The sequence below is a fragment of the Apostichopus japonicus genome, chromosome 18, assembly GCF_037975245.1.
Source record: "Apostichopus japonicus isolate 1M-3 chromosome 18, ASM3797524v1, whole genome shotgun sequence".
Taxonomy (NCBI): Eukaryota; Metazoa; Echinodermata; class Holothuroidea; order Aspidochirotida; family Stichopodidae; genus Apostichopus; species Apostichopus japonicus.
This window is the reverse complement of record NC_092578.1, coordinates 2,363,891-2,378,308: the sequence shown is the minus strand read 5'-3', so window position 1 is coordinate 2,378,308 and position 14,418 is coordinate 2,363,891. Positions and strand designations below refer to the sequence as shown.

General features: G+C 34.7%; 2 protein-coding genes across 7 annotated transcripts in view; one reads left to right on the top strand and one right to left on the bottom strand.

Moving 5' to 3' along the window:
• LOC139958665 (SWI/SNF-related matrix-associated actin-dependent regulator of chromatin subfamily D member 1-like) overlaps positions 1-14,418 on the bottom strand; it is a 135,248-nt gene that overhangs the window by 84,875 nt on the left and 35,955 nt on the right. The window lies entirely within an intron of this gene.
• LOC139958664 (steroid 17-alpha-hydroxylase/17,20 lyase-like) overlaps positions 1-14,418 on the top strand; it is a 78,511-nt gene that overhangs the window by 36,346 nt on the left and 27,747 nt on the right. For 3 of the 5 annotated variants that reach the window (XM_071955910.1, XM_071955915.1, XM_071955916.1), the window contains exon 5: positions 2,175-8,854. In XM_071955910.1, the coding sequence (XP_071812011.1) occupies positions 2,175-2,506 (332 nt within the window). In that variant the 3' untranslated portion in view covers positions 2,507-8,854. Of the gene's footprint in view, positions 1-2,174; positions 8,855-14,418 lie in introns of those variants that run through there. The other 2 variants (XR_011789836.1, XM_071955911.1) reach the window with 2 other exon arrangements.

The following is a 14,418-nucleotide window of genomic DNA, read 5'->3' as shown; positions in this document are numbered from 1 at the left end:
AGGTCAAACTGACAGATAAACTGTGAATAAAAAGGCTGTTGTTGTTTGTTTGTCTGTCTTTCCATTTGTTGTCAAATTCAAGATATTGGGAACAATGTGGGAATGGCTCCATGAAGTTATATATATTCATGCAGTTTCTAAACATGAACTTACATCAGTACATATTAACCACACAGTAATGTTACAATGGCGGGGGGACAGTCAATAGTGTTACCTTACTTTCTCATCTGAACACGAAAAAGTCACGCAACTGGTGGTTTATTAAAAATATCTGTGGGCTACTAAACTAATTACATGAAGGGGTCAAGTGGGTAATTTGAGGTCACACCTAGATCTCAGTTATTTCTAGTATCAACAGGCAAGATTTACCCTACATGTGGCATACTAAGTAAGCTTGTAATATCTTCTGGTACCTAAACCATCATAACACTTATATCACAGTAAATTGCATGGAATCATGCCCACAGCTTAACATGGAGATTTTTCTACAAGACATACAATGCAACTGTATACTTTGGTGTTGTTTGTATACAGATAATGTATTAAGGTACAGATTAAATTAGTACAGTGGTTGTGTGTGGACAGGTAAGTGATAAGATAATTGTTAAGAAGACTGACGGTTTGTTACCATCCCAATATGAAGGTTAATTTGTTATGCAATGAGTACAAGAGAAGTACATGAGAAAATTTACAAACAAATCTTATCCAAGAGAGAAATATGACAGAAAATGACATAAATGAAAGAAAAATATTAAGGTACATAAATACCCACAACATGAATTAATCCAAGCCATCTATGAATATCTTACCTATTATAACACAGCAACAAATTCCTACATTTTGTGTTAATTTTCAAAAATAAAAAGTATGGGTTTAATATCAAAAATAAGTGTATATTGTTTTCCTTACTTCTCAAGGTTCTCAGTTTCCATAGCTAAAAAAATGGCATTATAAAAGTGACTTCTTTGCTTTTTTGTCATTTTCTTAATGAAACACATAAACAGTCTCCCACCTGTTTGGTTTTATAATTTAATTTAGAAACAAACATTTCACTAAATTTTTGGAACCAAGCAAAGACATACAACTGTCCTCTAAATATTATTCTCAAACATGTGAAAAAGTAAGCCACTGTGAAAGGTCTTTGAACTCTGATAAACAAAATCAGCCTTCTCTCCCTATAGAACATTCACCCAGGATTGATCTCTCATTTCTTTTCACTCCCTGTTATGCTCTCACAATTTGGTACGGTTTTGAACTATGAGCAAAAATTCCTCTCATATCTTAATGAACTTATCTTGACCAAACACAGCTCCAACAATAATCCTGCGAGAACTCTCGTTGGCACAAAACAGTAAGGTTATTCCACATTGTTGCTCTCAGATATCATTAATTCAAATCATAACACTGAAACTCTGATAAGACACAGAGCAAAAGATAGACTAATTTTTAAGAAAACAATATTTTGTTCAAATATGAAGAAAATTCCGCAACGCTGTAGTAGTAGTGTATTATCAGAACACGCCGACACGTGCCGCACAAGAAAAAAAGACATATAAATCAATTTTTCGGCACGGTATTATCTCTGCGGGAGTCTGTGTGCTGCAGTGTAAGTCAAATGCGGAAATGAATCGTCGTGACGGCCGCAGCCAATAGGAATTGGAATACAACAGGGTATGTTGTGGGTGTGAGAGGGCAAACGGGGACATTTTCCAAGAAAGAGGAAACTGTTTTCTCAGTTCACTGCACTTTGACATTTGAGGAAAGACTGGGCAACAAACACGAGACAGAAGCAATAGTTTTGAGAGATTCACAGGTTTTGTTAGCTTTGGGAAGTTATCTTTAACTCCAAACTTCTGCTTTTGAGTTTCAGTATAATCTTTAAGGAAGTCTGTAGGACTATGAACACAGATTGTGTTCATTTCCAGAATTTAAGAGTAGTTTTGATCCATTTTTAAAAGCTTTCTCACAATGCTATGTTACAGTTTTCATAGACCATACTTTTGTCTCTAATGCCTGGCCAGATCATTTTATGTCAGCTTGTAATCCAATTTTTAACAAAAAACACAGTGAAATGTTTGTTGATCAAGATAATAACTTTTGTCAATGTTTAACTACTGAATTTTTCCTATTTTTTTCATTTATTGAATTTTTTTTTTTTGCTTCTCTTCACACAGGAACGCAAGTAATGGCCAACTTTTGGGCAATTCACCATAACGAACAGTACTGGGATGAACCACATGAATTCATGCCAGAGAGGTTTCTTACTCCGGAGGGGCACTTACGCGGTTTGAGCGACTTCCCTTTCTTCATGCCCTTCTCAACGGGACAGAGGCGGTGTATGGGACAGACGATCGCACAGGCCGAACTTCTGGTACTCCTAGGGACCCTCCTACAAAAGTTTACTTTTGAACTACCTGAAGATGTAGAAGCAGACTTGGAGGGCGAGGCGATGTTTTCTCTCATTCCTAAACCGTACAAGATCATAGCTCGAAGACGGGATGTATGAGCAAAGAATCCAAGACTTACTTATGTACTACTCCTCATTTTTGATTAACAAGGATAAAATAATATTTGATTTAATATTAACATATATATCACACACTTTAAACAGAAGAGACACTAGTACTTACAAATCAAAGAGAAAAACAACAACAACAACAAGAGGAGCCTAGATTCAATTATGTTTTCAAAGAAGATGCCAGTTGTCAAAAAATATGGCTGTGAACAGTGGGACTGCTGCCCAGAAGGTAACATGCACAGTCAGTGTGAAGCTGGAAAGCATATTACTGCCAGGGAGCTTCGGAGTGGATCTTACAATAATGAAATTGACTTGTACCGATATCGGTAACGTCTCGGCATATTAGACTATTGGGAGATTCTGATTATCAACAACAATGATATGTCAATTGATTAAACTTCATTGGAGGTTTATAGATCAGTTAAATGAAACCCTTCAAATTATCAAAAGATTAAAAAAGGCATACTAGTAAGCTAAGAAATATCTAAGTCCCTTTTCTTTCTTTTTTCATTTCATGTTTTTTCATTGAAATGAGGACATGGATCAATCCCTTCTATTGGGAGCTCTCACTCTCTAGTTAGGGCAGACAATAGATTCATGGCTGTGACGGTAGTCTCACAGACTGAGTGGAGGTGAAAAACCACAGATAGCAGCAAAATCATCTCTTATTTCTAATGGGGTGTAAAGTAACGTCGGGTGGCCATCCTAAACATGCAATTATTTAAATCAAAACTGTAAGAATTGAACATCTTAGAAAGATATTGTAAGTAAGATTAATGATTTAAGTGAAATGAAAGTGCTCATCCCCTTTTGTCAGAAGTGGAAGCCCCCAATGCAGGGTGATTTGCATGGCTGTTAGTGACGTGAGCAATGGCTGACCAGAATTCCACCCCCTGGGAGGTTAAAGGTTGTACAGAAACTGCTCTTGTATTTATTCCTTTCTCTGTCTTAAACTTCCCTCACTAAACTAGAAGTTGTGGAAGAGGTTCCGTTTGTGCCCTGATTCAGTTGCCTCAGAGCAAGTTACAAATTGACGAAACGGTGAGTTAAAAACTTCATACTTTGCTCTCACAAAATGGTTGCCTTGAGATGCCAGAACAGATTTTATTTGTTTGTGACAGTATGGCAGCATAATACAGACAAACCTGAAATTTAAAACGATCGAGTTGTCAGAAAGGGAGTTATCACCTGCCGATTTTCTGCGGCTGGTTTTCTTTATCTCGTTTTGTCATTTGATGAAGATCTAACTTTCTGTTTTCGATGCTACAATTTAAGTAACCTTCAGGTTTTGAAGTGTTGAAGAAAGGCAAGAAATATTGTATACATTTTAAGCATTCTGTTTATTCTGAACACATGCTGCTTTCTGATGGTATGCCGCCTATTACACCATTAGCTTCATCATAAATCAATGTAAGTGGCCTAAAACTAGTCATAGCAAGAATGAAACTTTGCAGGCCTCACAATAAATAAATATGTAACAAACTTGAAAGGATGTAAGAATGTAATTTACTTTGGTAGACCAAGACCACGATACATTAGTTACTCTATTTCGCCGTGTTATAAGCATCACGATATTAACTTGTACGGATGATGGCTTAGGTAGGTAACTGCTAGAATGCCAACTTGAAAATCTGGGCTAAATCAAAGCTGATTCTACATAATTAATTAGTAGCTGTAATACTAAGCCTATAGTCTTTAATAATCATAACTCCCTCTAATCCCATATGCGGTCAGTATTAGAGGCTGTATTCTACAGCACACTACAGTAAGTCTAGAACTGATAATTCTGTTAATAATGAAATTTTTTAACAAGTACATGAGGAGCATGGGAGGAGATTGAGATATTATGGAAAAATCTACCAAACCCTTAGTTGTTCAACAACAAAAAAAGCTGCTAATATTAGAACCAGAAGAGCACCACCATTAAGGAATACATAGCGTAGCATTTGGTTTACTGAAGCCACAACTACAAAAAATAATGCAGCTTTCACGAAGGTATTTCAAACAAAGACACGTAGAAATTGCTCACGATCCTTCAAGTGAATGACTGGAAGAAATATAGAGTAGATATACAAAGAGTGAATAATTTACTCAGACATGCTTGCTGGCATTTGTGATAACATGCCTAGATATCTCTTGTAATCTTGTATTACAGCAGAACTATAACTACAGGGTGTATTGTGGAGTGACACTCTCCATACTACTTTCAAATATTCAATAAGTTAACTATCAACTTTAAATCTCTTGTGATGGGTTTTGTGTCAAAAAGTAAATCACTCCATTTTTGTGGATGAAATTATGCATCCATTGAAAATGTCTTTATTTGGTAGTTTTTGGGGGGTGGGGTAGGAGGTGTATGTCTAGGAGTTATAAGTGACAACAAAAAAAGAGAAAAAAATCAATAACTGCTTAAGCATTACATCAAAAATTTCTGTTATTGGCATTGGAGCTAACACTAGAGCACTGAAGCACTGTAAAAGTAAGTTAAGATAATGCCAATAAAAAACATACAAAAGTAATATTTGGTATAAAGAAGGTTTACTTTTGTTTATAAAAAATGATCACAAAAGTCTTTCAAAAGTTCCAAGTACTTAATCACAGCGGGCTAGCATTTTTATTCTTTTCTTTTTTTTTTGAGGGAGGAAAGTTTGTATTGAACTGACATATTTCTAGATCATTGAAAATACTTGAAAATTTACATGTAACATACTTTTGGTCATTTCAGGAGCTGTACAAAGAAAAAATAGTAATAATAATAATAATCAAGTTATCCAGACAATTTTTAAGTTTCTGTGTTTTTGGAAAAAGCAAAAATAACATTTGTTTTAAAAATAACAAATAATTGGTGATATAGTGTACTATAAGTGTATAGAGTTTAAACATTTATTAATGCTGTTGATCTGTATTCAAAATAGAGAACTATAAGAGGTTGATTAAATCTTAAATATTAGTAAGAAAAAGTCTCAATAAAAATGATGAAACTACTCTATACAAAGAAAGCAAAGAGGTTTTTCTTTTCTTCCTTCCAACAAATTTATTTTAGGCTCTACTGGGATTTTAAATTATCATTACATGATGAATCTTATCACAGGCAAGAAAGAATAATGATTCGTGTAATTTATTGAATAATTTTTGATATGTAATAGGTGTAACTATTGTTATTATCACTAGTAATATTTTAGTATTTTAAAGGAAGATTTTCCTAAAAGTGATATGTTTTAGCTGATCAGTAACTTGTAACAGGATTATTAAACAGGATTGAATTTTGATCAAAGTTTTAGTGTTCTTTTAATACTTAAATATTCCATAATATATAGCAAGTATGTACTGATTTCATTTAATGCTGAAAAATGTTGTAACTTAGAAATGAATAAAATTAATTGTTAGAGGCAAACTCAAAAGGTATTCTGTTGATTAATCTAAGGTCAACAACTTTCCCTGGTCTGTTTCAAATTAAAAATACTTGAACAGTTAAACTCATGACTTGCACTGTCAGGAATATCCAAGTCTGACAAGACACTGTCTTAGATGTTCATTCTTCCCTCTTCCCATCCCTCCCCCCTTTCCTTGTCCTGCCTCACCCCTACTTCCAGGCCTATCCCTCCCTACTGGCCCACCCACCAACCCAACTTTACGACAGATTCAACTGAAACTTCTGAAATTCTCAACCTCTGGTGTAAATCTCTAGCAATATTGAGAAAGGCCCTCCTCCCCCTTCCCCAACCATACTGTTATTACTGTTCCTTTTACATACCAAATTATTATAACAAATTCTGAAACAACAACAAAAAAACAAAATAAAAAATTATGAGTATAGCTACTTGAAGAATTGCAATCAGAGAAAGTTTGAAGATTCTGAACATGTGGAATGTTAGAGATATTATAAATTAGGGATGCAATGTTTCAAATTAAATGATTTTAATTCAATTAAACAATTTATCTCAAGGAAAGAACAACATGAACATCTATCTATGCAAGAAGGCAATTCATGAAAGCCATAGTGATGGAAGATATTTGCAAAAGTATCATATAAAAATATTTATTTTTTGGGTTCGAATTTAAGCAATAATAAGTCGATTACTACTCAAGAAAAATAGAAATATTTATGAAAGAAGGTGAACAAACTTAATTTAATAGTGATGGCCATCCTCAGTTTAGACCAGACAGTTTAAAGCAACAATCAGGGACTTATTATATTGGTCTATTTTCTCAATGCTTACATATATCCTAATCTCCATTGTTATTCTAATAACAATTGTTAATTCTATCTCAAACAGTTCACTAGCTCAGATATTTATCATGAAAAAGCACTGAAAATTTTAAACTATAAAAAAAGTATCAGATAAATACCAATTTAAATGACAATTAAACATTAATTGCCACTTCCACAATTAAGCTTCCATAGTGGATAAATCTGGTCTTCTTCCTTCCCATCTCAGTCCACCACGCCTCACCCCCCCCCCCACCTCCCACCCCCCTCTTCTCTTCCCTTCCTCATATCAAGATAAGACAAATAAAATCTGGGTTTCCCCTTTCTTTCTCCTTTTGTTTCATCTTTGAACTATGATATTGGAGTATGTTATCAATTTGCTTAAATTCCTTACTCTAAAACATTGTGTGACAAAAAAATGTGTAATTCATTCCTGATAACAAAAAGTTTCAAACTGTTTCAATGGTGGTTATCTAAGGGGACACTGCTTTCTTTTTTTTTGGGTAGTGCCAATCTTGATTTGAGAGAGAACCCCAAAAATTGTTAGTGCAGTGTCTCTAAATGAACCCATGGAGAACTTTGATTGGATAAAAGAGTCATTAGTTTGTAGCAGGTTACGGTGACGCAGAGTTACCAGTGAAAGTAGAGTAAGAATGACCTTGTACTGGCTTGACTGTATTAACCACTCTTTTTAGGTTCAAGAACCTCAACTTTTTAATATTTCTTTTTAAGCCATTCATGGAGTGAGTGGTGGAGTTGTTTCAAAAAAGTTCAGCTGTGTACTAAGAAAACCTGTGAGTGATATATAATGTTTTTTAACGTTAAGTGAGTGAGCGTGTTGGGTAAACTCAGACTACTGACTACTCAAAGAGTGTAAGTGCGTGAGAAACTTTCTTCGACTGGGAGTATGTTCTCTCGCGCTGTCTGATAATCTGTTCTTAATCTTTCTCTCTTGTGAAAGTTCTTAAAGATTCACAAGAAAAGGATTTTACAAATGGAAAATAATATATTCCATGTTTATGGAGTAACATCAAATCAGTCTCCTTTGTAAGGATTTTGACAGACCTTTACGGAATCTTATAACTGGTAAGTGACCACAAATATTCAATTGTTTTAGGTTTCACACCATAAAATATACTTTAAATGGACAAAAAAAAGGAGTATAGAGATTGTTAACTTGACTACTTTTAAGAAATAAGTAAACTGTCTATAGTTGGTCTACATGCCTACATCTGCAAATTTACAGCTATGGGTGTAATTAGTATGTGTTTAACTATAGCAGGATTCACAGTGACCATGCACATTAGCAATATTGCTGTCTTGTTGGCCTTTAGCTTTGCACAGTACATTTACACTTATAAAAATACTACGACATTTTGGGGAAAAAGTAACATATTTGCTCAAATTCAAACACAAAACAAATATATTGTATTGGCAGAAGTGCTTAGGAAAAGGTGATCGTATTTAATACTGAACTTCTTGCAATGTAAGACGACTTATGCTGGTTTTCTCATCATAATGAAATGAACAAAGAAATCAACAGATAGATCAACTAAAACAATAGGGGAGCTTACCACAATGTCAGTGATAAGGATGTATCATTTCAAGTTTAGGAAAGCTTAAAAAAAATCTACTTAAAGGTTTAAATCAATTTACTGTTTCTATCCTAGCAAGCTCATACAAGAAAAGTCGACCCTTTGAGGTTGATTAAAATATTATTTTAATTCTTTTGATCATCTGTCATAACGAAAAGAATTTGGTAGTAATTAAGTAATGTAGCATTAATGTCCAAACAATAAAAAAGTAGTTTAGTTTGCTCATGCAGGCAATAATTTTACCTTTTGTTTTTATTAATTTGATTATTTTCTTAATTACCCTAAATCTTTCTCATCTGTAACTATAAAGTTATTATTTCATTCATCAACCTGTACTTATAATACTTGCTATTTTACTTGGTTTAATCATATAACCCAATTTTACTCATTAAAATCTCAGTTTTTTGTTCTTTTAAGAATTTTAATAAAAAAGTTTTAATTTTTTTTTTCTATTGATGCCTATTTTTTTTTATATGGCAGTGTACACATATCAAGAATCAATAGTATGTGAATAAATTGGAAATAATATTATTCTCAACTCTCCTCACTTGTAATTTATCTTATGCATATATGTTTCCTTTTTATGTTTGTTTATGCTTGTCTTCCAATTTGAACAGTTTATTATAATAAGTTGGTACAGTAGGTACATGAAAGGTTTTCATTATGTACGTTAAAAGAACCTCTTAAACTGACAAGTATAATAGACCTCAAAGTTCTATCATATAAGAACTGAACTGATGTGAACACTAATCAAAATTCTGAAATTTTATTTAAAATTTAGCATAAAGGCATTATTTTATATTAGTGATGACCACTTAAATACTTGGTTCCTATAATCAACACAGTTACCCAACTGTTACAACAGATATCACCCATCAAATCTTCAAAGCTTTGCCATTCCTACCCTCTTCAAGATTTGAGCATCTTTGCAACTATTTATGCTACTATTTCCTAATTTAATAAGAAACAAGTAAATATATTTCCTTACCTTTGAGTGGGATAATTATGTCAATGGTTTGGCACTTTTCAGGATCAGAGGGCGCCCCCTCTCTCGGGTAAAGTTTTGGAGGGGGATTTCTGGTAAATGATATATCTGTATATATAGCACATTGATAGTAACTTGACAGTAATAATTCATAGGCTTACAAGAAAGCAGGCGTGACTCTTTGTTGTTTCGTGATCAATTAATGTGATGAAATATCTCATCGGACAAAGAAGAAAAAAACCCCCACTGTTTAAGATTGTCTGCATGAAATAAATACAAAAAAATCATTTATTTGCAGTAAAATTAAGACTTATCATAATTAGATCTTGCACCTCTTTCTCTCTGTGGACAGATAACATTCATCTTTCAACAACAGCCTTAAAAGCAAGGTCATATTTATCTAGAAGACAAAACATAAAAATAAAAGATGTGACGGTCATTTTTTGTTTTTCGTTGTGAATTTACTTTGGTGACATGATCTATTTCCTACACCAATGTTTCTACAATGATCCAAACCAAAAATATTGAAAGATTACCACAGTCACTTAGGTTGGAATGGGATCATGGAAACTATATCAGTAGTTTAAGCAGTTCTAAAAGATATATATATAAAAAATAATCATATAAAAAAAAATTTAAAAAAGTTTAAACTGTTCTGTGTTCTTCAAACTGAGCCATCAATATCCCCAAGATGGGGTCAGCCCAAGTGTCCTCTGCTGGGTGTGATAATCACAGCCATAGGACATACTTTGAATAAATTATCTACAACTACTACTGTCAGTTTAATTTAAAAAATATATGACCTGGAAATCACCTCAAGAGCTGGAGAGTCAAGAGAACTTTTGCCCACTTTTATTGATTTAGTAGTTGAATATATTGCCTCAACATGATCTGAAATCAATATCACATCATTACATCAACTGCTTGCAAAGGGAAAAATTGGAATTTATACTTAAACTTCTCAGTTACTTTGTCAACGCTTTAAAATAAAATTTAAATTAGACATAGTAAAGAACTATATTCCTGTAAGAGCTCAGTCATGCTCGCATCAATTGGTAGTCTAGCATAATTGCCTATAGTTGTGCACTCAAATCCTTCCCCCCCCCTCTCTCCCTCAAGAGTACTTGGCCTCATTCTCATATACATTGAACACCTTAATACACTTGTACTTACAGTACACTAAAACCAAAGGGAATTCTACTTGTACTGGTACTCAAACAAAGGGGAATTCTCTTTGTACTGGTACTCATACCAAGGGGGACTCTACTTGTACTCATACTCATACCAAAGGGGATTCTACTTGTACTCGTACTCATACCAAGGGGGACTCTACCTGTACTCGTACTCATACCAAGGGTAATTCTACTTGTACTCATACCAAGGGGGATTCTACAGTACTTATACTCATACCAAGGGGAATTCTACTTGTACTCATACTCATACCAAGGGTAATTCTACTTGTACTGGTACTCATACCAAGGGGGACTCTACCTGTACTCGTACTCATACCAAGGGGAATTCTACTTGTACTCATACTCATACCAAGGGGAATTCTCTTTGTACTGGTACTCATACCAAGGGGGACTCTACCTGTACTCGTACCAAGGGTAATTCTACTTGTACTCATACCAAGGGGGATTCTACTTGTACTCATACTCATACCAGGGGGAATTCTACTTGTACTCATACCAAGGGGGACTCTACTTGTACTCGTACTCATACCAAGGGGCATTCTACTTGTACTCGTACTCATGCCAAGGGGGACTCTACTTGTACTCGTACTCATACCAAGGGGAATTCTACTTGTACTCATACTCATACCAAGGGGAATTCTCTTTGTACTGGTACTCATACCAAGGGGGACTCTACTTGTACTGGTACTCATACCAAGGGGGACTCTACCTGTACTCGTACTCATACCAAGGGGAATTCTACTTGAACTCATACTCATACCAAGGGGAATTCACTTTGTACTGGTACTTATACCAAGGGGGACTCTACCTGTACTCGTACCAAGGGTAGTTCTACTTGTACTCATACCAAGGGGGATTCTACTTGTACTCATACTCATACCAGGGGGAATTCTACTTGTACTAATACCAAGGGGGACTCTACTTGTACTCGTACTCATACCAAGGGGCATTCTACTTGTACTCGTACTCATGCCAAGGGGCATTCTACTTGTACTCATATTCATACCAAGGGGATTCTACTTATACTCATACTCATACAAAGGGGAACTCTACTTGTACTCTTACTCATACCAAGGGGCATTCTACTTGTACTCATACCAAGGGGGATTCTACTTGTACTGGTACTCATACCAAGGGGCATTCTACGTGTACTCATACTCATACCAAGGGGGATTCTACTTGTACTCATACTCATACCAGGGGGAATTCTCTTTGTACTGGTACTCACACCAAGGGGAATTCTACTCCTACCATGTGAAGTTCATTTACCTTTCCTGACCCTAACCTCTAGCCCTCAATCATGGCAATGCATGGTGATAGTACAGATAAACGTTTGATCCAGGACTCTAACTAATTTCTTATGCTCTTAATGTCATTTCATTGATTGTTCAATGTTGTATTTCATGCCATTGTCAATTTTGTATGTTTTTCCTTCTTTTCTTTTCATTGTCATCTGATTGTTTACGTTTGTATTCCATATTATTTTTTATTATGATTATATTATTTTAATTCTACTTGTAGTTTTTATATTTCGGGGCCTCGGGTGAAGATTAGCTTTACGCTAACCGAGTATATACCCTTTACTGTTAAATAAATAAAATATAGCTTCTTCATGTGATCTAACTCAATATGTTTGTTCCATAGTATAGCAAATGGAAGGCAATGTACTATTTCATTTCATGACTGACAAGAACTGCCAGTTAATCATGAACAGACAATGTTATATTTCTCTTCCTCCTCCTACACATACACACAGTACAAAAGTACTATTAATGTAACAACACATGTCAAGTACAACCCAATTGTGGGTTACAACGACATGATGCACTGATTTTCACACTGGTATTCATAATTTCAGCGTGAATATTTTGATCTTTCCTGTAAAGATGCACATCATTTTACCCCCGTTGAATGTCCCTTTAATAACTACATATTGGTTAAGTAGGCTTCAGGAAAATCTAATTTTGAGAAATGTTGACATAAGTATACCAAGCAACTTTGCATGGTTTAACTATTTCATGTTGGAAAAAACCCAATATGAATTCACTAAACTCTAAGAGGTCACACTCTCCAAAGCTCTGTTGGCACATTCCAATCTTTTTACAGTTTCCGGTGATTTTAACTGGACTCACTTTCCCTAAAGAAGGTTAAATTTGACGGCTTGATATCTGTCAAATCTATCACTTTGACAAAGTTACAAATATCTACTTTATTCTGTGGTATCCCAACCTCAAATTCTGACTTTCCTTTTGAGGAGAGATTATGATTTCCTTTCCAACAAAAGGGTCCAACCAGTATCAAGAAAAGCCACATAATTTTTGCATGTTTAAGAAAGTGTGTTACTGGTGAAATTGAAATCCTTAAAATTAGTTCTCTAGGGTTTCATTTATAACCTTTTCAAGATTGACACAATTTCAATAAAGTCCGCAAAGAAGATTGAAGACTGTAAACTTGATTGACAATTCGGATAAAATGATATAGTGTGTATTATGTTCAGTAAATTTGTGAAATTAGTCACCTTGACTATATACACAATAGTCTCTTCCAGAAATGAAGGGAGATTAAATAACTTGACAGAACAGAAACACACAAAGAACTAGTAATTGGAACAATGCAGGTTTCCTGGTTTTACTACAATAGCTATACGCCCATACAAACTTTACCTCTTAAAATAAACATAATCACAAAAATTTCTTTGATCACTCAACCATTAACTGTATGTACAACAAAGTTTAATTGAATAAACTACTGTATATAGATATTTCCCTGTGTTTTTCATAAATTTGTACTGTTAATTTAGTCAATTGATCCTAAGATAAAGAAACACTCCCCAGGCAATGTGGTAGTCTCTTACAATAAGATGAAGAGATGGCATTGCATGGGGTCATTGGGAAGGGGGAAGGGAGGGGTCAGCCTGAACCTATATAAGGGAAACATGCAGACTTAAAAGGTTACAGATGAGAGATCATCTGAATAAGCCACAAATTTTAAGCATAGCAACTGAAACATTTCTGAGGATCCTCTGAGGATCCTCTGAGGATATTCGGAGATAACAAGAAAATGTGCACACGTACTTATCGATGACTCGGTGAAGAACAATGCCAAGAGGGTGCATGGCAGTAAAATGAGTATTACAAGTTCCAGTGGTACTTTATAGCATATTTGGGGATTAACATTTCTGTTGCCCTTGAAAGGGAATTTACTGAATAATATTGTATGAGTGCAAAATATGCAAAATATATCGAAGAAAAGAATAAGGGATAGTTGAAATTAAAACAAAACGGTTAAATTGAAAATAGAAAACAAAATGCCAACCAAGGATGCTTTTGATTGATCTACAACATGTTAAATGTCATCATCATACAGCCTTAGATGTGCATCCCTTTAATCATTAGATTCCAATAAACATAATCAGAATTCTATGACCTACTTGCATTTTTTTTTATTGTGTGTTAAATAATAACCCAGGATGCTTTAAGTGGAAGAGTTTTTCTGACAGAGAAAAGTAGACTAGTGCTGTTATATTACAAAAAAATTCAATATGACACATTCATAATTTCCGGAGTGAAATAAATTCAACTTTAGTAGCTTTGCCGAAAAACTGAGGTAGCAAATCGTTTTCCATCCAAAATGGAACATTCCTTGACCTAAAAATCAATGTGCTCAGCTCCACCTGTCATTGCCATTCTGCTATCCAATCCTGACTTTTTGTTGAGTAGAGGAAACCCCATCGTCATTATCAAGATAAAGTTCCGGCTGTGAATACAAGCCAAAACAATTTTTTTCCCTTTTTTTTTGTACCTAATTTGGTGCGTATAAAAATGAGCGTGAGGTAGGAATCATGGAAATTCCCATGAATATGCATTCTCTAAGACCAGGGGTGGGCAACCTACGGCCCGCGGGCCACATGCGGCCCG